At 38.4% G+C, this 25,935-nt stretch overlaps 1 protein-coding gene across 1 annotated transcript in view; it reads right to left on the reverse strand.

Moving 5' to 3' along the window:
* PCNX2 (pecanex 2) overlaps window positions 1–25,935 on the reverse strand; it is a 145,783-nt gene that overhangs the window by 16,655 nt on the left and 103,193 nt on the right. Inside the window, exons 24-28 of the mRNA XM_072331450.1 lie at window positions 21,498–21,556; window positions 19,177–19,392; window positions 9,250–9,503; window positions 5,027–5,260; window positions 3,508–3,611 (exon numbers count right to left, since the gene is read on the reverse strand). Coding sequence (XP_072187551.1) covers window positions 3,508–3,611; window positions 5,027–5,260; window positions 9,250–9,503; window positions 19,177–19,392; window positions 21,498–21,556 — 867 coding nt within the window. The remainder of the gene's footprint in view (window positions 1–3,507; window positions 3,612–5,026; window positions 5,261–9,249; window positions 9,504–19,176; window positions 19,393–21,497; window positions 21,557–25,935) is intronic.

Consider the following 25,935-nt stretch of genomic DNA (forward strand, 5'->3'; position numbering starts at 1 on the left):
GCACATCTCAGCTCACCTCAAAGAAATGATGATTTTTTAAAGGATTTTTCTATTTTTCCAAATGTGAAACATAACCCAACCATTTATTTACTAGGAGGTTTAGTGGCTGAGTAGCGTTATTAAGTATTTCTTCCACGGAGGTACACCAAAATGTACCACTCATATTTGAATAAATGAATGGTAATGTCACGTCATTCTTCAAATTGCATTTTGTGCAGCATGCCTCCTAATGACAGTTTAAGAGAGCACGGGATTTGCATAGCAATGTTCTGCCATCTTAATGAATGCATTTATAGTGCAATCTAGTGTTAATGTTGGGCTTCTGCTGACATTTACATGAACGGGTACACTGAATAATTATTTACATACATTATATAAGAGCATTTAAAACCTTGGCTTACACAGTGACATTTACTGATTAATAGATTAGACAAAATCAGGTGTAAATGAGTCCAAATTGATAGTTTACATACACAATGTAAACTTGAATCTCAATTCTGCAGTGCACATCTCAGTGTAATGTTATCTTTGCATTAGTGTTTTGGTGAAGCTGATGGACAACTGTCAGTCCTCAAGACACAGCAAGGGCTGGACAGCCCATGTGAAGCTTCCCTCTATCCACACAGTTACCCCAGAGGACAAAATATGGGCCTGAGAGCACAGATTATAGTCTAGTTTTCTCACAATGGACTTATCTGAAACTCTTGACTGAAATGAGCAGGGGGAGAAGAAAATTACAACACTCATCTGACCATTACATCTCAAATTCATCATGAAACCTCTAGCAACATCGCAGACAAGATGCTTCACAGCCAGAATTAATAAAGTTCCACAAAAAAAGTTCAGGGCCATTTCTTATTGTCAACTGAAGTAATCTAAAAAATCATGATACCTTTCTCAAGAAAGTGAGCATAAAGCCATTGCCTAAGGAATGATTCCTCCAGCTTCCAAAGACCCTAAGCACTTCCATCCTATCTGATTTGAACAGATACCTGCAACAAGATAAGAGCTGAGGCCAAGAACCAACAATAATGCTGTAAATTATCCATTGCAAGAACTGCCACCTCTCCACCAAATACAGAGAGGAGAAGGGAGGACCTGCCTTCACTGCCAAAAGTTAATCCTTGGGGATTAATCTCACTGATGTTGCATGTGTTGGATGAAGTCTTCTTTCCCTTTGCAAGCCATGTACATCTATAACTATCTGAGCCTCGCTGACTTCTTTGTGTTTAAATAAGCGGTGGTGTCCTCAGTGTAGCAGTAAAGATAACAAGCATGACAAGAGCTGCCCTCTGTGCTCTATTCATTTGAATTTGGGGAATTTTTGTTGATAAAGGTCTTGATGTCTGAGGGTAAAGTACCCACCTTGCTCCTTAGATGACACTTCCTACTAAATTGCTCTCGTCAATTGAAATAAATATATAAATTCTTCAAGACAAAAATAAACATCAGTCACTAAGCCAATGCTGTATTTTCTAGCCCTAGCGATTTATAACTCAAATTGTGCTACTCAGACTCCTATTTTTTTCCAGATCTTTCTGACAGATGAAAGGTACTGAAGGTAACTTACCCAGATGGGTAAGTGACACAGTTTTTCACAGTGAAACTTTTCTAGGGGAAGCTTTTGTGAAGTTGCGCTGAAAAGGACTGACAGAACTTTCCATTTATTTCCTTTCATGTTATAAGGCACATGTTAAAAATACAACAATACAATAATGCCCTGGAGCGCTTCCTTAATAAAAGAAAACCAGGACTTAATTAAAGATAAAGGATTATATATAATGGATTCAAAAAACCAGGGACAGAGCTGTGCAATGCATATAGCTACCACAGTTCTTTCCCTTCTACAGACTTTTTCTCTGCAATAAAAATATGTTTCTAATGCTGGAATGTCCATTTCCCTAAAGAGAGAAACTGATGACGCTCACTGGCTATGTTTCAGATTTTAAAATGACATGATATGGCTGACTCCTGTAATTAGTAAAATCTTTGCAAATCGTTATCCTCAACATTCATACTTTCCAGGTTAAGCTTTTAAAAGTCTCTAATAGCGCTGCTATCTCGCTGCATAGCTACTAACTGTGTAAGCCAATAAAAGGAGGTGATATTGTTACTGTACCTGTACAACTGCCAAAACACTGTAATGAAGATTTTAAGATCCCAGGGAAAGGACATGCAACGTGATGACAGTTTTAGGAAGATTCTGTGGTATTTTTAGATGCTTTCCTAATGTCACTGTGACATAACTATTGCAGACCCAGATCAAAATCCCTTTAATCTTTTCAGAAATTCACATCGACTTTTCTATCGTGTCCCTATACTCTACAATTTGGATCATCTGAAAATAGGGCAATATTATTAAGCATCACACTAATTTGAATGTGTAGAAATTAAAGGAAAATAAACTTAACCCAGAAAAAACAAAGAAACAATAGAGAAAAGCAATATGCAAGCACCAGGAGAAAAGAAATGACAAGAGCCACTTGAGAAAGCAGAAAGGAGAAATAAGCCACGTGGGCCATGAAGTGACTGAAGAAAGACATGAAAACAGAAGTTACAAACATCTTAACATGTAACAAAGCTAGAATGAATATTTAAAGGACTGATTTATAACACAAAGTACATTCAAATTCACACACGCTGTCTTTGTTTTCCTTGTTAATAAGACAAATCCTCCCTAAGGACTTGTTGATGGAACACTAGCTAGCTTTATTCACAGTTTTGTACCAATGCAGCAAGGTCAGTCAGAGACTGCATATTTACTGAACTTCTCTACTGTTATTGAGTGCCTACAAATGGAGGGATTTCAAATACACCTAATAAAAATCTAAAACTAGGTGAGAAGGTGGACTTCTTTAAAGTAAATATTATTAATAAACTGCTTTATTGCATCATCTACTCAGGCTGAATACTTAAAACAGGACAAAAGATATGTTGTAAAATCCAAATGAATTAGTACCTCTGAGCAAAAATGGAAGAACACCTAACAAAAACTTAAGATTCAAATATAAACTTAATCAAGTAATAAAATACATAAGCCAAATTTTCTAGGAAGAAATGCTTTGAATGAATGAATGGATGCAAAAGACTGAGAACAGATAAATCTGTGGTCTCAAGAGATGAAGGAATCTGTCTTCATTGCCCAACATGGAGTGGCACAATGACCACAGAAAACAGTTCTGAGGAATACAGCACAGTCACAATTATTTAGCTGTTTATTTCCCATTTGGAGAAAGTCATCATTTCAGTAGCCAGGCCAGAATCAAGTAAATACCACAGGTACGTATTCTTTCAATGCAAGATCGCATTGAAAGATATTTCATATGGAAGACTGATACTAGTTATTAAACAAACTACTGAAGTGAAAGAAATCCAGGAACAGAAGAAAACAAATTACGTTATATAGGAAACAGACTTCAACAAGTTTCTGCCGAGATTCTACAGTAAGTGAAAAAAGACCAACAGATCTTGGCTTAAAGACCAGAAGCAAGGATGCCTAAAACTTACCTGATGGCCATGTTATGAGAGGCAGTTCCCAAAGCTCTTCTGCCCAGTATACACAAAGCAAAGGATAGCGTTACTAATGGAGAATCCTCATCGCTGTCCAAGTGCTACAAAGTTTCAAAACTTGCATGTTATTCTAAATACAAATAGCATCCTAAAAAGCATTTTAATACTGTAAATGATAACATGCAATAGAATCTGTCTGTAGCTGGATCTGCACACAAAAGCATTCTTTGCAATTAATACAACAAGAAGGAAATCATCACAATCAGAGGCTTTCTACAAAATGCCAGCTAATTTTGCCTGCTGACTAGAAACACAACATTGCAACCTTAGGTTGTGGGATCTCAAAGGAAGAGACATCAGTTTACTTATTGTTGGTTCACTGTTTTTCTCCAGCCATTGCCATAAGAGAAAGCACTCCGTTCATTGCTGAGAGACGCTGCAATTAGAGGCAGCAAAAACCCATCCATGGGACAAAGAGGACAAAGCAGGAGCAGACAGCGAGGAAAACTCAGAGGACAATTCAATGAAAACAATATCAGTGTAGCAAGCTGCAGAGGAACTGGTGGAATGGTACTTAAGTGCAGAGTTGCAAGAAAGAACCAAATGGGAGAAGAAATACCACAACTGAGCAATGTTATGCTGCTCTGATAAGGTCGGTGGTAGCAAATGGGATGTTCAGTCAGTGATCCTGAATGAAAAATACCCAAATAAGATTGCATGGGGCCAAGAAATATACACTTCTCATTTTTTCACAATGTCAGCAATAATCAGAAAATTAAACAGAGGAATATGCTTTGTCTGCAACTGTATTCTCCCTCTGGGCTATTTTGAGTATTTCATGGAAATACAGTAGAGCATTTCTGCCAAACGATTGCTGACCATCAGTAATCCTAGCGGCTGAAAGCACATGAATGTGTAGCTGCAAACCTGCCCTTGACCTTCTAGAGCTGTACGGTCATTTCACATGCTCTTGTAGTGTAATTCACATTTGAATTATCAGCTCTCAGGAGTGAGCTATACTAGTTGTTAGTTTGGTATGCACTTCCCTTGCATTTGAGGATCGTACCCAAGCATAGGCAAATGTTTGGAAAGAACAAACAAACACAGACAAATGTTTGGCAAGTGTACCCAAACACAGGCTGCACTGAACAACAATAATGTCCTGATGGCATTCCCTGAGCACAGCCTGCTCCAGCAGAGCTTCTGCAAGCACTTGTTAAAGCCACTCTTTCTAGAGATGATAAAAGTAAGCGTCGGAGAGTATGAACAGTATGGAATTGGTTCTGTATTCAAAGACTACAGCTTCAAAGCTTCTTGAGACTCAGTTTTTTTGCACAAGAGTAGTCTGTAATATGTGGTTTTCTTTCCGTTTTACAATGCTAAGTTTTTTTCCTTTATGTTAAACTTAACAGATTAATTGATATAAATTTTCCTGCATTAATCCCGAATAACCACGTATCATTTAAATCCAATCCCAGAAATTACAATTACTAGTCATGAAAAAATGAATGCTTACCTCTGCCCTTTTCCTGGCACAGAACTGAATCCAGTCCAGATAAATACTGCAGAAACTAGCTCTTGTTATTCCTTGGAGACAGGGAACATAATCTTCATCTATGTTAATGTTAAACATTGCAAGGTCACGTTCAATATAATGCCACTTTGCATAAGGCTGCAGCGTCTTTTGGATGGATTCATCTTTTATCCACTCAAGAATTTTGGGAGAGCTTGCTGTAAAGTATATTATACTCTGTTGACAAAATGAGCAAACATTAGTCATTCTGTCTCTGATTAAAGCAGAAATATTTTATGCAGGGAAGAATAAATCAAGTAAGACAACACTAGCAACCCACAGTGGTACATATTTTTCCTGTTTTTTAATGCTTGGAATCAATGCTTCACCAGACTGCTTAGTTAGATGGCAATAACTGATATCTAAATAGCAGGAAATAGAAATTGAAGTCATATATTTAATGCCTCGGTGCCGTATAAGATAATTAATACAAATCAATGGACTGCAATAAAAACAAGGAATTCCCACACTGCAATGTGCAAATCAGGCAATACAAGTGCGCTTGTGGAGCCTCTCATCAAACAAGGTGATTCTGATAAAAGTTCAGATTGATTCTAAAAAAAACAGTAGTAGCTGGCCACATGATGAAAGCAGGTTTCTTCTTCTGATGTAGGCTTCCTGCTATCTGAGTATGAAGCTTTTCTAATTCTTCAACACAAAACATTTCCACAGCGATTTAAAGCTCATAATGGTGAGATGTGACAGATGTGTACAATTAAACTCTGAAACCCCCTGTTTTAATTTCTTTTTTTTTTACTCTGCATTTAGCAGCATCACTATTTTTGATATTTTGTCAGTGAGATCAGTAAAGATTAATGAGTTATAAGTGTAACCTTAAAAAGCTGATAAATAATGCAACCGAATTTACGTTTAAAAAGCAAGGAGAAGGAAGAGCACAGACCAGGAGTTCTTTGACCAAACACACACATACAAGAAAGCAGTAAGACTCACATATCATGCCAGTGCCTGAGTTTCTAAGCTGAAGTTCTAACCAGCGAGTCTGGGACCATTAGAATATCAGCAAGAAAAATCTACCAATGCCAAATTTAAAGTTTGTTTTCAGAAGAATATGAAACCTAAGGAGAAGTTCCAGTCTTTCAAAGGAAGGTGACAGCAGCTGAGAAGGCACATTATAATAATGTTTTATCATTATAATGTTTTGTTTTAATTAAAGATATTCATTTAAAACTGGATTCCAAAGCAAACAAGAGACGAATGAACATGACTGAAGGTGATGCTGTTCTACTTTACTGATGAAACAGGAATACTATTAAGCAAATATACGTATAAAATTAAAATACAATGGATTAGAATGAAAAAAAAAAACACAACAGAAGCACCATCAGCCCTTTTATAAACCCAGATGCTATCCACAATTTGTCTCTCAAACTCCACAAAAATACACAGGTAAAAGAAAAATTAAGCTCCAAAGGAAAAAGACGAGGTAGAGTAATATAGATTGGGGATGGTGCCTTAATTTCTTGGCATGTGGAGAACAATATGCCATCTTCTAAAAAAGATTCGCAAAGAAACAACTGGATCTGAAAACTCTGAGAATGCAGACTTCTGGAATAGTAGAAGACATTTAAACAAGAATATATCGAGAGGAGATAGAGGAGGCACAAGGGAAAAATATCACAGTAGTTGAGCAGGAAATGATTTCAAAATGTATGCAGGAGGGCTACAGAAGCTGACCCACTTTACTTGTAGAGAATAAAAATCCCTTTTCAAGAAGAAATAAGGACCTTTCTGGACTGCCAGTGAAACCGCAAGTGAAATAAACACACAAAGAATATAAAGCTCAATGTAACTCACTCTTTAAAAGTTCAGTATAATAATTATTCATGAAGCATAGAAGTGAAACAAAGCATACGTTTTCTTCGCTGATCTTCAAAACACAGTTTGCTTTCCTTATTATTCTCACCTGTGTTTCCAAAGAAGCAAATTCAGCTGGGAAAACAATCAGACTGGCAATCAGACAGTGAAGCAGCAGAACTTCTGCCACCTAATTAAATTCTGCTCTCAGTAGCTCTTCCTGGATATGTTTTGTGCACGAGTACATTCTCAGCTATACGGCAATTCAGAAGTGATACAGCAAATACTTATAACATTGTAAGCTACAAAGTACAAACTAGAAGCTCTCCAAGCACTTGGTGTGATGGAGATGCAGTTACTGCTGAAGCTCAAGTCCATGGGTTTTCCGAGTTAGTGACCTGTCTTACCCAAATAATGTATTAATGAGACTTCTTACAACTACCTTCCTACTCCACTAAAAGCAAAGTGCTAGAGGTATAAAATGTTCACAGTGGAATTGCTCAGGGCCTTCACAACTCAAGATTCCTCCTTAAGAGGGAGCTGGGGAAGGAGTGAATTCTCACCTCTCTTTCTGGTATCATATGTTTATCCAAAGGTGAAGTTTTAGCAGCATTAAATAAACAGCATGACAGCTAATCTGATAGAAAACAATCTTCTCATCTTCTGAAGCCATTCTAAGGATTTTATCAAATATTATCAAAGCCTCTGCTCATGGAAGAAATGAGTAACTGGAAGGATAGGAGAAAAAAAATCTCCTTAAAGGTTATTTTGGGAGTGCCATTCTGAGGAAGAACTCTGCTGAAACCAAGGGAGATCAGGCACAGGCTAAAAACTAAGCTGACAACAGGTTATTGTCATCCCTCATTCATCCTTCCCTAAGAAGGGAAGTAGATTAAGAGACTGGAGCCTTTCTAAGGATGAAGATCTGTAAAAACAGTCTAACAGTGGTGGCTCAACAAAATCAATCCAAAAAGGATTAGATTCGTACACCTTGAAAGTCACAGATGGTGAACATGACGAAATCTGTACCCAGGGGATGAGGAGACACAGCATATTTCAGAAGCACAGAGTTCATTTAACCCTTTCACTCAAGGCAGAATCAATTTTATTAGTACTGTAGGGGATAAAAATTTGCCTAAGCGACCTTTTCTATGCCAGCTGTTTCTCAAGTATTTCTGGACTAGAAGCTCTGAAACAATTTCAAGTTAACTTCCTATGTGACCGCTTCAAATTTTCCACAGTCATCTTGTTTCAGTTGACTTTCAGGGATGAAAAAGCTCCTGTTTAAAAAGTACAGGTTTTGGTTACTTTAAACTAACGAGCTGCTGATTTGATTCCATCATAGATTGTTTTCAGTCTCATATGCCATCAAAATCAGAATCATATCAATTTGCATCACTTTAAATTCAGACTATCTTTTAAAGTCAAGTGAAGCAATTGGAGCGATATATCAACTTCAGATTAAAGAAGCCTTTTTGTTTGTCTGTTTAGGTACAAATCCCTAAAAATAATTGAATTACATTTTTAAAAGTGCTTTTTTTTGGGGAGGTGGGACAAGTGTGTGTGTGGGGGGGGTCAACGACTTCAGTGGTGGCTAAAATGAAATAAGCATGTTTACAGGCAGTTTTGTTTTTAAATAATTAAACCAGGTTGGTTATTGGGCCTTGATGTCTGTAACATTACTTATGAAATCCAAGCCTGTGTTTTACACAGTAATCGACTGCACGACCAAAGTATATTTGTGAGGCAATTATCGTGTTTTTACTGCACTGTGTCACTTGCGTATAAAGGTGATGAATTTATTTACAACAGGTCTCTCTCTATGGTTAACAGGAGTTTTAAGATTGCAGAGATGTAGATAGGAAGGAGATGTCAGAGATGGCTGGGAGCTTTGGTAATTGGCTTAATGGCAGTACCAGTGGCATAAAAGGCAGAATTTGGTTTTTGTTGCTTCAGCAGAAGACAGTATTGCACAGGAATTTCTTCACTTGCTGGATTACAAAGGGTTTGGCTTTTCTGACAAACAAATATCTGTGTGGTCACTGTGATCTTAATAACTGCAAATATGAAAAAAACAGTCACTGAAGCTTTGCTTTATAAGAATGCTTCCTCTGCCTCTATCAGGAAAGGAAGCTAACTCACCTTCTTGACTTCTGCTTAAGCATGCCAGCAACTTCCTGTACTAAGTGTATCTGGTCAGAGTCATATGTAGCAAAGGGAGACATAAGTTAATTATCCCTACCTAATAATGAGCCTGTACAAAGGAATAAATATAAAGCCAGTTACTCACAGCCAGCCATCATTTTTAACAAACCCACATAGAAATAAGCCCATTTGAGCCAAGAGTTTACCTTTATATAGTATCTGATAAGAATTCTCCGTAGATCAAACACTTGCAGCATCGTTGCAGCATTATTATCAATGATGCTATATCCTTCGAGGATGTACTGGGTTCGTGTTATTTCCCATGTCAGCCATCGGAGGTTAAAGGCTGCATTACATGATAACAAGTGAGGCAAGTGTCCTGGCTTACAGCAGCAGCAGCCTTCATCATCTTCGTCCCCTTCTGTTATAGCCTCCACTTCTCTCTGCTGGCAATATGTCCCTTGGCAGTGAGGAAAAGATAATGCCAATAGTTATTGTGGGGTGGGTGAAACAAAGGATATCTGACTGGAGAAAGCACACTAAAGATTCTTGCTCCATCAGGCATAGTAAGCATATTGATCCAAGTCCCAGTCTGTTTCTTCAAATAACACAAAAGATACAAACAAAGATTTTACAGCCTGTCAGAGAACTTATAAAATCTGTGTTAGAGCAAACTATCTTGGAAAGCATGCTCCAAAAATAACATGCAACTGGTTGTTCTTTCTCCCACTGGAATAATAGCTACACCAGATCAAATGCTTCTAATGAATAGCACTAGTGGCAGTATTTCATGAGGACAGAGCAGCTCTCTAATTAGCTGATTACATGGGCTTTAGATCAAAACGGAGTAAATAATTCTGAGAAAGTCATCTTAACTTAAAAAGAAGTTATGAGGAAGATACAGACACAGTATTTCTGCTCTGCAGACTGCATTTCTGAACTGTGTTACGCACGCTTGATGGCCAACCTGAGCCCATCATGTTGGACACTACAAATCAAAACCAGAGGTGAACATCCATGTGTTTCTCACAAAGTTTTCAAGATACTTGAGCTGTACATTCTTGATGCATGGACCCACTTAAAATTTACACTCTGTGGGCTATTGCAGAGCTTGCTCTCCCTCGAAGTTCTCCATAAACCATCACTCAAGGCCACGCAAGTTACACATATGCCTCACATATGCTTTTTGCTAGTGGTTCAGTGCCACCCCATGAGAACGTTAGCTCAGTCATTTCCAGATAGTCTCAATAGAAGAGTAAGGTGCAAGACAATGCACCGCAGTTTCTGAAGGGGGACAGTCTCAGTTGAAGCTTCAGTTGGAATCAAAGGCGCAACACTTACAAGCAGGCTCTCATCTCTCCTTATACTTTCCTTAACAAGTGTGTCTAGAGACAATTCAAGTTTGCATCCCTGCTACCTTTCACCTTTCATTTTTGGGTGAAGTACGGGATATACATTTAATATACCAGCAAATACACTTCAGAGCATGTTTTGTGTTCCCACAGTCAAAAATAACAAGAAAACTGCATTGTTTCAAACCTAAACATAAATATCTTTTCATCCAAGACTGCCACAAAGTACAAAACAAGACCTATCAAGCTGACATTTCACTGGACATGAACTGAACTGTTTCTGCTTCATATTTCACAGATTTCTACATGAATTAACACTTAATGCTTAACAGCAAAAAAGCAGCAACTGCTCTGGGTCACTGGATGCTTTTCTGAAGTCAAGTCAAAAGACATTGTATTCAAAGTGAAGTAGGGAAAGGCACATCCCTCCGTGCATAGGATGAAAAGGGTAAAACAACTATTTCACATTAGTGCTCTTACTGTTGTCTATGTTATGAAAAGTTGAAGCTCTTACAGTATTCCATGGAATTTAAGAGTTTAGTCCTCACCTCAGGTGCTAAATTAAACATTGCCAGGTGTTTATAAGTGGCAAAAAACACAGACTTAATAAACCGCTGCCACTAATCTTACAACTAGTGGAGTTAAAAGATGAGTTTGCTTTGTTTCTATTCTTAAATCCATTCTTCTATTTTGTATACAAATATCATGTTTCATTCCTATCAGATGCTGGCTATGTTTTAAGATGTTCTCTATACCACCTGTGTTAATAAATACATTATATTGTTACTGGAGACTCTGTAATTGCTCGCTTTCTTCAGACATTTATTTTGTTAAACATGGGACCAAAAGAGGCAATAACTGGAGAATTCACAGGGCTCCCAGTGTTTGAGGGAAGCTGTCACCACACGTACAGCAAATAAGAGAAGCAGCCAGAACAATTATTTGCTTTCTCAGCTGATTCAAAAAAAAATAAATCTCCAAGTCATCTGTGCTTGGTAATTTCAACCAATGAAACTTCAAATGATACTACAGTAAACACAATCAACACTGAACTTGGAAAGACGGAGGTGTTCTATATGGGACCGTATTACTATAAATGAACTCCTGGGTTTGCTCCCAGAGCATGTGGTCATTCCACATATTAAACTAAAAGAATGAAATTGGGGTTGTGCTCTGTCAACATCTGGCAAATACGCCCTCACTTAACAATGGCTGTCTGATGGACTCAGGTAGCTTGGGGATTTGGTGTTTGGATTGCTTAGAGAGCTTCTGCTTACTTTAAAGGTGTGAGCTCAGGCATGGCCAGTGCTCTGCCATAATAACAAATGTGTGTTTTGTGTCCTTGGTCCGAATTATTAATCAACAGATGAATATTTCCAAGCACCATCTAGTAAAGTGACTCAAGTTCATGAAGACAATATGTAGATCTGATGCTCAAGCACAGGCTGGTTCCCCTCATTTCCTGCAATTGGTTCCAAAGAGAATGCCAGAAATTTTCTCTCACTCTTGCTTTAGGCCACTAGTGCATTGGCTGGACTTCAATGCTACTAACTTTCATGTCACTGATAAATTTCATTTTACAGCTGCATCAATCCTTTTAGGTTCTTTAATCAAGATTCTACACACTGATACCACTAAGACTAAGAGCATGTGTGCAGTTTTATGTGCTGAGCCAAAAGGGACAAGTCACAGCCAATGAGATTAAGCATCAGCATACATCTTTTACAGAACAGTGATGCTAAACTTTCACAGATGTGTTACAAGATGATGATTAAAATGTCAACTTTATATTGCTTCTCCAAAAATTAGCAAGTTCAAGCAATTCCAAGAGAATTATTCATAAAACTAAAGAGCGGGGAGCAGAACGTGCACTTCAGTTCCGCAATATAATTAAGTGTAGTACCATTAAACATTAAAATACAGGAAAATGTTTTCACTGGTAATTAGTCATTTTAAAATCTGAAGCAGAAAGAAAGAAAATAAGCTTTCTCTCTTCACTCAAGCTTAGTTATTCACGATGACCCTTGCAGTACAGATAAGACTGATTCGTTTGTAAGATACATGACACTGGATGGTTGCCAAAGATTCATCAATGCAAGAACATGAAGCAAATCAACAAAGCAAGGTCAATCTACATGAGCTCAGGAAAAAAACAGTGTGAGAACTTCAAACTCTTTTTCCTGACACATCAGGACTTGAGGACTGACTTGTGCTCTGCCAGACTGATCTGACCTAAATGGAAATGAGAACACTGAAGGCTGCAATCTTACTTCAAGAGTATACAGAATATATACCTCCACTAATAACCAACTAGCCCCCTAGAATTTAAGGCTGAAATCAAGGCATGCTTCTTAATTTAATTTCGACAACTCAGTGAGTGAAAGGAAAAGTATTTCTCAGTTCTGCAGGACCTAAAAGAGAACGCTGTAAGACATCATCTGGAAGCAGCTTTATATATCTTTTCTGCTCAGTATAGCAAGTGGTACGTTATCGCCAAGGAGCAGCATAAAGAGTATAATTAGACATCTTCTTCCTAAACAAGCCTCGTATATAGCTTTAGAAACAAAGGAAAACCAATCACAGAATCATAGAATTACCCAGGTTGGAAAAGACACATCAAGTCTGAATTGAGCTCCTAAATGGAAACTCATGAATCCCAGAATAGGATGTGTTCTGGAAAACAGTGCCTGTTTTGGCTTCTTCCAGTTCTTTTCCTTGTAGAATTGGGATTGTGAATAATAATCTGCAACCTGTGATAGCCTTGGGTTGTTCCAAAGAAAAATCTAAGGACTTAAGAGCAAAACAAAACTGAAACAATACTAATTTCTTCAAACATCAAATCTATTAACCATAAAACTATGATTCAGTTTTCAACTGTTTCAGATGCTCGCATGCCTGAAAAATAATTCATTTTCCAAAGTAAACAGTCTAATAACAGACATCACATCTCCTCAAAAACTGAGCCGTGTTGTAAAACCCCAGGTGAAAGAAAGCATTCTATAAGGACACTGGTTGTTAAACCTACAGCTACCAAACACCACAAGAACCTCTCACATTACCTCTTTTGGAGCATAATGCAGTGCAACATTTTGTTTCCAACAAAAACCTATCTTCGATAAACAGGTTACTGAGCATCTAACAACATTCCCTTTCCTTCCAGGAGTTTGCCCCAGTACATCCATCCATCCATCCATACAGTGTTGTGAGGGAGGGAAGGAAAAAAAGCATCACATATTTATTCTAGTCCGCATTACAGAGACTAAAGGATTCCATTTGAAATGCATAGAAACATACACTTCTGGGGGATTACTGTACACCTAGAAAAGCTTCTGTACTGCAGATTTCCTGCATTCAACATCATGTCTTTGCTGGTGTATGTCTTTTTCAATTAAATCACTGTGATTAAAGCAAAGAGATCTCTTTGCAGCCTTTCTGTTTGTGCCCATTATACTTCTGAGCCTTTGTTCTTTCCTGCAAACAATGTGCATTCTGTTCTCCTAACCTTCTCTTGAAAGAGATGTGTTAAAAATGGCTGCTCTTCTCTGAACTTGCTGTGTTTTTTCATCATCTTTTGATGGTTTTGTGCATACAATGAACATACTTCAAGCATGATTTCAGCAAAGACATGAAGGTGGGCACTTTTATTTCCCAACAGTGTGAAGTGATTTGTGAAAGTAAAAAGTGAATATTGCAATCAGTCTTTATTTAAAGAATGACTTCTGCTAGTGGTAGAGAGCTTGCAGACACAGGAATCAAATGTTATGCACTTGTTACTGTAATAAAACTATGCAGTATATATATACACACATATATATATATATATGCTGCCAAAATGAGTAACTGTCCTTATTTCTTAGAAATCATTACTGTGCCTAAAGCATTTACCATAAACTGGCTGCATTCATACACCATTTTGCGTGTGAAATAAGCTAGCTAACATGGAGAAAGCCCCACAGGCGATCCCATCCTACTGTCACAGCTGCTTGCCACTACGTACAATTACATCGTGCTTGCTCTGTGCTTCTTTCCTTGGTTCATCTAATGAAGTTCCAAGTGAAGCGTGAATACTGCACGTGCAACATCCAACAACAAAATCACAGCACAGATTTAGAAGTTAATGACACGATTGAAGAATACTAGGAATGAGCTAGAAAACAGCTCCTCAAGAAATCAGCATTACCATCCATAAGTAATTTCTGCATGCGCTACACCTAAATGGATGGTCTCCAAAAGACATTTTGTGGAGGCACAGACTAAACAGGAAAATATTTTAAGTCCTCCTCATTCTACAGGGAACTTGTGGGTGGTAGGTATTTTGACATTCTTTCTGCTTGTTCCCCAATTGTGGGTTTTCCCCTGTCTTTTCCTTTCAAATTAAATGATATATTACATATTTCTTCTGGCAGGTTGCTCTTGGCATACCACTGTAGTCTAACACAGGCAGTACAGCTAAGTTACTGAAGGGTTTGACTCACTCACAGCAATGTGCAAATACCTGCAAATTTGAGCTGAGCTCATCTGTACCTTCTCCATTTTTGATATAGACAGACATCTCTGCTTTACACATGGGATAAATGGCACTATGGACACACATCGTCATCAGAAAAGAGAGCAAAGAACTAATTCATACAACGTGTGTTATTTGAACAGGACTAAAGACGGTTGAGGGGAACCTCAGAGTTGCCAACTCTTTTATTTCAATTTGCTCAATCTGTATCTTCTTACCATTTCTGCAAAGATGCTTTTCATTTAACAGCCGAGACACGTGCTTTGATTACATACGGTTAGAAAGGAATCTGGATTGGTCATTTTACAATGCCAACTCTTAATGAAGCTGGATATAAATAGAGGAAGCAGCTTTTCCTGCTCCCAGTATGCTTGAATTCAGAAGACACTGTGACCTCTTTGGACACTGCAGCACTGCCGGCACAGCTTTTCACCCACAATGACAAATGCAGGAAAATCCAAAGCTGCTCAGTGTAAATACTGATTTTGGCTTACAGTCACAGGCACAGAGAACCTTGTTATGATTCATTCATTTCCCAGGCAAACGTAGACTTCCTATTTAAGGAAGATTGGATTGTTAGGGCCCTCGATAAAGATTACACGTTTGAAATTGAAGTAGAAGTGAAAAAGCCAAAGCTCAAAAATTACAGACTTTGTGTTCTGTCTCTTGCCCATTTTTTCCCTCTTTGTGGGAAACCATTCATTACAATGAATGAAGTCAGGGTCCTATGTGAAATTCAGCATATGACCAGACAACTAAAAATAGGACACGAGATGCACAGAGCAAAAGAAACACAGACTTAAAGCCTGGCGCTTATCACGCACTCAAAGTTCTTCCATTAGTTTAATACACTCTAGCAACATAAAAAAAAATAATCTTACTGTATTGAGTTGTACCCCATAACTGCCTTGGAGCATTTGCAATACCTGAAATAGGAAGAACCTGCCCAGCTTGGGCAGGAGATGGTCCCTTCTACTGCCCAGGGGAGCCTTGCCTAACTTCCTGCCCCAACAGGAGCAATCCTGCTGAAAGGATGGTCTTCTGCTGTCTCAGCTTTCACAGAGCTGAGATCAGCCCTGACCTGTCCCCTTATGCAGCTTCTGCCTTCACGTCAGCCCTTCTGGCTCCTTTTACTCAGACTGTTTCTTCTACATGGATCCCTGTGTCTGGGCAATGTTATTTAATGCCCTAGCTCCAACAGAGCAGCCCGGTTCCTTGCCAATACAAGGATGTAACCTCTTACACAACAGGCAAGGTACTGTAGCATGACTTACCTAAAGCAAACCAGGCCTCAGGAGCTAGTCAGAGATACAAGCTACACTTTGATGTCAACAGGCCACCTAAGTAAGTCTCTGCCAGGGACACAGAAGACATTTGGTCTGGAGTTCACAAAACTTTTTGTCACAGTCTGCATCAAGAAGATCCATCTTACCCAGCTTGTGCCTGGCTCCCCTCTGGGCTCATCTGTTTCTACTTAAACAGGCTTGAAATTCTTGTGCTTTCTCTGACATCTATTCTGCATGAATATTCTTCCAGAGAGATAGGCCAGAACTACACATTTCAGTTGTTCTCTCCTCAGGTATGTTCTGTTATTTGGTACATGTAGGCTTTTCTGTTCTAGGCCTAACAATATAACCCAATACATACACCCTCCTTTCTCTTTCCAGTACATCTCCTGTACACAGAGAGAAAATATTAGGTGAAATATTAGGAAAATGAAAAAGGTGAAGAAATCAATGAGTGTGTATCCTATGAGGACACAAAGTAATCACACATTTTCTCTCACAATCTAGGTGAGATTCTCATTCCCATTTTTCCTGCTCCTCTCTTCCTCCTTCAGTAATATGTTTGTGTTTTCCTGGTTCATGGTTTGCTGCTGCTGTGTTGATCCCATTCATAGGGACTTCTGAACGCTCAGATGAGCGCTTCTTCAAAGGCTGCTAGGCTGCTGATCTCCTAAAGAACATGAGAGACAATGAGGGGGGTGGAGGAGGAAGAGTGACTATGACTGGAACTCAGCTGGCTCCAGAAGACACATGAGAGGCTGTGGTGGCTCAGCCCAGGCTAAACTTCAAGACCTGTTGCAGACAGTGGACATACTAAAGCTGCTTACAAATAGAGACGCTGTTAGGCAATTGGCATGGAAACATCACTTTTCAGACCCATTTGCTTGCAGAAATTAATTTTAGGCAATATGAAGATGCCTAGACAGGTGGCACTACATTTTATGAGCTTTGCTCTCAGGCTCAGATGCAAAACTTTTCCCACATGATAATGAACCAACCTGGCTCAAAATCATATTCTTCTCCAGTCACTTCGCAACAAAACTATCATTATTCACTATTCAACTTCCAACACTTTAAGCCTGCCTTCTAGTCCCCTGATCCAGACAGAATGAGGTTTGAGTATCCTCTCATATTTTTCATTGGCCTTTGCAAGGTTGAACAATTTTAATAGCAAAGCAAACACAATGCCAACAACTTGTAAGATACATCACTTTTCAGACCTACATAAATCCATCCTGGAGGTCGCTTTTATTTTCAAATATCCAGAAATGAAACATTCTGGCTTCACAAACTTTCCATAAAGAACTACTGTGAGCAACCTAAGAGGCACCAGAAGTAACAGACTGACTAAAACTGTCCTAAAGAACAACAACAAAAAACCCCCCACCAAAACCAACAACAATTATCTCAGAGACTTATCAGCCTGGGAAATCAGCAGTATTACAACTGAGAGATTTGAAGTGCCACAGCATTTAACTGTTCTTTAAGAGCAACATAGATCTGCATTTGTCTTGCCTGGACATGAAAGAATTAACAGCAAATTCCAAATCTACAGGAAAAAAAAAGTCTTTCCACTTGTGGCCTCTATAAGGTATTAATTTCAGTACCTATCTCTAACAGATGAGCACCGCTGTATACCTCGGGGGCACAAAAGAAGATAATTCTTGCACAGATGTCTTTGAAGTTGAAGAAAGCCACAGACACACATACATCACCATCATTACAAACAACAAGGGATTATAAGGCTGATAAACAAATTCTCTCTCTTCCTTTCCAATTGCTTTTTCCTTACAATTTGCCTCTGTACTAAACTGGTATCTCACCAGCTACTACAACACTAAATTCTTTCAGTTTTTTACTGTTTTCCACAAAATTTTTCTTAAAATGGAGGAAATTATCTTCTTCCCCAGCATACAATAAAGAAAGTGAGCATCAAGTACATACCACAGCCTGCTCAACATCCTACAGGCAGTCTGTTGCAGAGACAAGACCTGAGCCCACATGCTATTCCTATTTCTCTCCCACACCTAGTTGTATTCAGAGCCAGTCTGTCACCTATTTTCTCATATGCAACCTTGATGAAAAGTTGCCTTGATTATACACCCCTCTACATGTTGTCCATTAGTTGCTCAGCCCCTGAGCTCGAGAAGCTGTTTATTCCAGGATTTCACAACTCCAAGTATTTGCAGTTGCAAAGTGATACTTTGAAAGGTTACAAACCCAAGCAACAAGCACAGCCAAGGTGTACAGCATGAAGAGAATTTAAAAATTGTTGAAAGGCCTCGTGGATTTGCTTTCTTTTTTCTCCCTGCTTCATGAAGAGGACAGCAGGAGCGTGATACTACAAGCCTCACAAATACCGCAGCATCTAAGAAAGGGAAAGACATTTGCATCCCCAGAAAGGAGTATCATGACTGAAGAACACATTCAACAGCTGAATTCAGCATATCCCAATTAAGACAAACATGAAACCTTGATTTGCTTGCTTCTACACTCCTGCTCCACAGTGATGAAAATAATCTCAGCACTGGCATCCTACATGATATTACATAGGATATTTTTCTATGTGGGAGGCATCTTATGACTTTTGGTAGTATTTCAAAGGCCAGTTTGTGGGGAAGTTGAACAATTTTAATAGCAATTCCAACTTTTGTGGTTATGGAGGAAGAAAAATAATTTGAATACTTGCCTAAGGGTAACCTGAAAGATCAGTGAACCAAAGAAATAATTCAATACATTTTGTTTCTGAATGTCTCATGATACTGCAGAACACAAACACAAATTTCTTAACATTCAAGTTTTGAAAATCTGTAATTCAAATAATGATAAAAAGAAATACAGAGTTTTTAAATGGAAATATCAATTAAAAAAAAAAAAAAGGCAGGAGGGAATGTTAAAATCTATGTTAAGACCTACTAGAGTTTTGTGATGGGTTAGGAAACACAGACAGTATCTTCTGTTATTTCTGATTTCATCAAGAATCCTTACCTCGAAATTCCAGCCCTCTGAGCTGAAAGGTGACCAGGCCATTTCCAATTTCAATCAAGTGCACAAATGCATTTAAATAATCTGATGCTAGAATAAAACAGTCTCCTGTGTTGTAGTTTCCCCAGCGGCCCAGGATCAAATCTCCACAAAGCGACTCCTGCAGCGATCTTGTCAAATGCTCATAAAAAATTGAGTTGAGATTATTGTCATCATTTCCTGCAACCAGAGAAGCAGATATTTGTAAAACAAAACAAGCAAACAAACAAACAAAAAAAACCACAACACCAAAACAAACAAACAAATAAACTAAGCCATTCTATATAAAATCCTATACTCTTTTTCACTCCGGCATCACGCCTCTTCCTCTGGCTAGGTGATGTCTTCCTGGTGATAGTTTATATGAACTGCACTTGCTAAGTGGTTTTTAGTCCCTTAGAGAATCAGGCCTGAAACTTTTGCTTAATACAAACAATATCATAAAACTAAAAAGAAATTAGTGATAACAGAGATCAGGCTGAACTGAATTACATTCTTTGTGTTTTACATTAAGAGTTTATTAGTTCCACCTACAGACTCTGTTAAACTAAATTAAAGTCTATCCACTATTCTTAGCGATCATGATTAAGTACATAAGCTTAAATCTAAATTCTATTTCTGAGACTTTCACTGGCTAAATAATTTGTCACATGTTTTCCACTAATTTTGCTGGGAGTTACTTCTTTTAGTCCTCTGGGAGCTTTTCAAGGTTTTGTCTATGGCATGTCTTTTGAGTAATTAAGATGAGGACACGTAAAGGCATATTCAATATATTAGAAAAGAATGAAACAAAGTTCATTCAACACAAGAATTGCTACTTCTCACTTTAAAAATAGAATCAGACATCCAACTCTCAATTAAGGTTGGAAAAGACCTCTAAGATAGAAGAATATGTATGGATATATATGTACAGGTAAATAGGGGTATTTATGTATGTCCATATTTAGGAGAAAAAAAAAGAGGCCATCAGGTTGTAATTTCCCTCTACAAATTACCCTTCAGTACAGGAAGAAGAGTGGGCACATTACTACACAGCATTTCATCACCATGGCCATTATGCATCCAGCCCTGGTACATACAGACACACACGTGTGTATGAATGTACAGATGTACTCAGATGTTTTCTGGAGTACAATTATCAAAATTAATTTTTAAAGCTCACACAAAAGGAATGTTTCACTTGAGGTATGCTTTTAAAAATATAATCAACATGTGTCATTAGCACATATACTAATGCTAAGGGTTAATGTTATCAGAAGACAGAATCTCCTTGAGAAACATCTAAACACCTTGTCTTAAAATGATAAATAAGAAAGAACATTATATATGCCTTGAACTGCTAGCACTCGTCTTGTCCTTGCAGACATCCTGGATTATACCAGTTTCTGCTTCAAGATGCGTATTTGTTCATGTTGCAAAGGGATAAGCATTAAAGGGGAGGGGGAGGTCCAAAAATATATCAGTAATCACAAGGTAAACTTATACCATCACAATACAAGCCTCCAAAATCTCAGAGGTAAAATAATATCAGTTGCAGAATGCAAAAGAGGAAGAAACCACTTATGAAATCCTAACCTCTCTCACTGGAATCAGGCTTTGGCATGAAACCCAGGTATCAGTTTCTGCTGGAAATGACCCTGTCCTGTTAGAGAGTATCAGCTCAGGAATCACACACACCTCATGTCTCCCTAAATAGTCAAAAAATGCTCCATTCCCAGTCTCATGGGAATTGCTCAGTGCAAATCAGGAAGGTGTTTTGGATTGCTTTGGATCAGAGCTCAATTAATGGACCATTACCTGAAGGAGAAATCCATCAGCTTACATGCTTATATTTTTCAACTCCCCCTGCATTTTTAACCCCTCTTATTTCCCTTTCCCTTCCTCTCTCCCTCATCCTAGAAGGGCGTCTCTCCAGGGAACAGGAGATACCTGTCAGCCCAAACTGCTTAGTGACAGGGGCATTGTTAACCTGCTGCTTTTTTCCCAAACCCTTCCCTGACCACAGCTGACCTTCAAGTCTAGCTAGAGAGCCTGCCATGTGCTCCATGCAAACAGAAAGGCTGTGATTAAACAACTGATCTGTAGCCCAGCAGCTATCTAATCAGCTTCACGTAAATCAAGAGTGAATTTATTTATCAAGGAACATGACTTAAACAGGTGTTCTGTTACATTTAAAACACTCTGGTTTGTTCCCGTAACATTTAATCCATTTGAATCCCTCTAACAGCTAAAACCTTAATAGAGTAGACACATCACATTTTGCAAATCAAGCTCCCAAGCCATACCTGCATCTTTTTCAATCTGAATTGCCAGTCTTGTGTTGGAATGGTCCGACCTTTTGGTGCTAGAAAAAAAAAAAGACAGAGCCAGTTGTACAGCCTACTCTGTTTTAAACAAGATTCTCACAAACAAAAGGTTTTATTTCCTGTTAAACATTTCTTCACAATCTATATCAGTATGCAATACATACTTCTAACCTGGCCATCAGTTTATTCCAAGTATGTATGCGTGTTCGCTCCAGAAGCACATCAGTCAGGTGCCACCAAAACACTGAATAGAAAGAGTATTAAATCAGTCTTCCTTTCTTTCTAAGCCTTAAGGCCAATAGATCAATTTATGGGTTTTGTATCTGCAAGCATGTTTGTGGGTGTATAACATGAAAGGAAAATAAAAGCACTTAGTTTATTTAGTTTACTCACCTAGGCAGATTAAGAGATTCCCTGTTCTTGTTTCTTAAAAAACAGAGTGAACCCTGGGCACTTAGTCCATACACATGGAAATCCTGTCTCCCTTAGGAATAACACAGTCCCTACTTGAAATGTTCACTGTACCAGTGGGATATAAATCCCATAGGAAAGGATTGTAAGGCAGACTGGATGGAGCTTTCACCTGTAACAAAAGACGTGGTAAAGTCTGAAGATAAAGAGTAAATCAGTGTGGGCAAGCTGTGTCCAACAGCAGGAAGTGACTGCTGTGGTGATTAGGGATACTAAATACCAGAAGTCCAAAGCATTTACCCAGTATCCATCTCCTAAGCCATCAGAGTAAAAGTGAAAGCCTTGGCTAACAGAGGCTTACTAACAGGAGCGTTACAGGAAACATACATTATTTCCCTGAAATATCGCTCTGGTATTGGCACTTTTCTTACATTTTCCATATACAAGTGATTTGAAGGTCTGGAAGACTGTAAGGTAAAGCTATAAATACACACTGAAGCTAAACTGAGAGAAGGATGGCACCGATGCCCAATATGTCAGTTTTTTTGTTTTTTATCCACCACCTACAGCTAACTCTGCTATGAAAAAAAGACAATAAGCAAACAAAATAACAAACCAGCCAACCAACCTGTGGATAACCAAGCAGCAGACTAGTAGAGTTACACTTTCATGTTGTAGAAAAGGGCAACAGAACTGCTGGACTTTTACTCCCATTCATTCAACTACTAATTTTTGCTTTTAAAAAGCACATTCTTTACTTCGCAAGAAATACAGTTGGGGAAAACAGAAGCCCTAATTAGAATTATTTGTAATTAATATTAGTATACTATCTACATATATTAACATTTCATTTGATGTATTATTTATCTTCCTTCCTCTGGTTGGCTGAGTTACAAGAAGAACTGCAATTTTCATTTCCTATGTAACAGAAAATGGTAACGTGGGGGGGATTCCTAAGCAGTTCAGAATATAAAGAGTAATTTTACTTCAAAAAGCTTGTCAGAATTCTTTTACGTTGATAAACATCCACCTGCAATTGCAACATATGCAAGAGTAAGCATAAAGATTAGGTTGTAGAATTCAAACAATTTTCCATTCTCAGCAGAGAAACACTTCCATTTTCAAAATTGCTTGTGTTAAGACTACAAGACTACTTATTAGCTTCCAGTGCCTCTGAATCAGTGTGGCAGAATGAAGTACAAGTCAATACTACTTTTTACCCCAAATTTTTTATCAACCTGTAAAGCTTTTCTGTTTCTGAAGTGCATTCAGACTCATACAAATCAAGCAGTATATAGAAAATTCTAATCTATGTAAAGAACCCTTTTATCCAGTATGCAACTCTGACTTTATTATATTCCCTCCCCTATTTTTTTATTTATTTCTTTTCTTTTTAGGAGAGATGTGAGTGCTGCAGGTGATTCTGTGACAGGTGAAGCAGCCTGAATGAGAAGAAAGGCAGGAAGCAGAATGGCTCTCACAAAGCCAAACCAGGCTGTGTTGTGGCTTTTTCTTCCATTCTAAGCACAGTATCGATTTCTTAAGCATAGAAAACATGGGCCTCAGAACATGAGATAAGAAAAGATTCAACTCTTCAGATACTACCAGAGATACTCAAAGCCTTATACTGATATTCTGAAGGATATTCTTCATTTTTTATGAACGCTGAGGATAATACATACAGTTAATAAAGCAGACTGAACTACTATTGTCCTGAAGTTCAGTTCACTTGAAGAAATTCACTCAAGGTAATCACTTAGGACTTTAAAAATCTTACTATAAGTAACTGTAGCTATGTTTGCAGCTTCTTGAAGGCAACAGGAATTTGCTTAGCATTAAATTCCAAAGCACTGCTCCTTAAACCCCAACTAGCTACACCTTTACTCCTGGTCTTTTTGCTGAGGAGCTCCTAAGTGAACTTCTTGGACAAGTGGGAGATCTGGGCCATCCTCCAGTGGCTACCTGCCTTAAATTTGATTGTTACCACTCATACAAGGTGATAATTAGCTCAGTAATTGGATTTCTTCCTGAATTGCGTTATTCCATGCAAACCGAGCACAGGTCCTCGGGCACTTGCCCTCAAGAGCAAGTGATTGTCTTTGAACTTCTGCTATTTTAAAGCCAAAATATTTCCTAGTCCCTGAAATATCTAACTCATGCTCTTTTAGTCAATCATTCATATAGATGCTCAGATAATTTACTTATCATCTTGTTTCTCAACCTAGAAAGCATTCTCCCACCTTACTCTTCCAAATTCATTAGAAGGTCAGAAAATAGACTGAGGAAGATTCAATTCAGGTAGCCTGGGGTGGATACTGAGAATCGAGCAAACCAAAGGGAAAAATCATCTCTGTGTTTATTTCCAGAAAATGAAAATAACTATTCCATCCTCCCTGCAGCTGCTGGATTTTGCCCCAAAACACAAATTCAAGATTACCAGGGTTCCTGCTGTGAAACAGGTGATCTCTAGTTTTATAAGAGAACAAAACAAGGAAAGCAGCCCCCTGTGGGGGGATGCAAGAGACATTTTCTTGGGCAGATCCAAAGTTTTCTTCTGTCTGTGTCCAGTGAATTTTAATCCACCTTTCCATGATACCTAATAGACAAGTCTAACAGGAAGAAACATTACCATGCTGCAGCCCTACGATTACTCACATAGTCTAGAAAAAAAAATAAAAAAATAGAATAAAATACATTTGAACATCTTATGCTGCTGGCACTACAAATTGAAGGCTTAACATTAAAAACACAGTAGCAGTAGCAGTAGGCTCAGATAGCAAGGCATGAGGAAACAGCAGAATAAACAAGCATCCATGAATATTTGAAGGACACCAAAGGCAAAAATGATGGTACTAATTGGAAGCGTGAGGATGTCCAAGTAGTTTTAAATCAATTTCATCTAAAAGGCAGAATATTTCAGCATGATTACAACAACAAAGGCTGACAGCCCCTTTGTGCATAACTATTCCCAGGTTTTCTGGGCAGCCACATGGGAGACGTGCTCTAGGTTTAACTCACACTGATAAGGAAAGCTCTTTTATAAATGGACACAATATCTCCTTCCTGATTACTCATTCAGATTTTTATTCTTCATGCTTTCTTCTTTCCTTCTCTCCCTCCCTTCTCCAGTGTTTCATCTAGAAATAATAAAGTGGCTTTGATTGCATTCTAGGAAACTAGAAGGGGGTAAGGTGTAATAAATTCCAGTTGTTAAAGACACTTCTGATGAAGGGTCCTTTCAATATATAGGAAGATTTTCCTATCAGTGTTCTGTGTGTCTATGTTTGCTCTCGTTGTCACTGCTGGAGTGCTGGGACCCTGCCTGGAAGTACCGTGCTTAGTGCAGCACCCTTGCATCCCAACTAGGCCTCACTGCGCACAACTCAGACATACTGCCAATTTAAAAGCAAATGTGATAATTATGTACACAAAAACCTGCCTGTGAAGCATTACAGGTATGAGTTTATTCTTCTGGTTTCCCTGTTGTGAGTCACACAGACATCATCGGGAGGGTTCCCATCTCTGGGCCCAGAGACCTGCAGGACTCAGGCTCTGGTGCTTCCTGAAAAGGCAGCACAATGGGCCCAGGAGGATGAAGGGACAAAAACTTCAAAAATTATAAGAGGTTGGAGAGCAAAAAGGAGGCAATAAGAAGCTTTCAGCAGAAAAAGAGAAAGATCAGACAGCTAAAAAATATATACCAAAGTGTTGGAAGCTACTCCAGCAAAGTGTGCCAAGATATTTATTTCCCTTATTCAACACGGAGAGTTGCAAATTGCTTCAGCAACATGAAAGGAGGAAAGGACAGCAAAGTATTTCAGAATTCATTCTTAATATTCTTTATACTGACAAAGTGCTGTTAAGCTTTTTTAGTGCACAGTATTATAACAGCACACCTTTACATTTTAACCGTCACTTTCAGACTCAAGGTGACTGATTACAAACAAAATTAGGAGATGGAGACTGAGAGGATGTATGAGAAAATACAAGAATAAAACAAACAGTA

Source organism: Excalfactoria chinensis, chromosome 3 (assembly GCF_039878825.1).
Source record: "Excalfactoria chinensis isolate bCotChi1 chromosome 3, bCotChi1.hap2, whole genome shotgun sequence".
NCBI classification, from domain to species: domain Eukaryota; kingdom Metazoa; phylum Chordata; class Aves; order Galliformes; family Phasianidae; genus Excalfactoria; species Excalfactoria chinensis.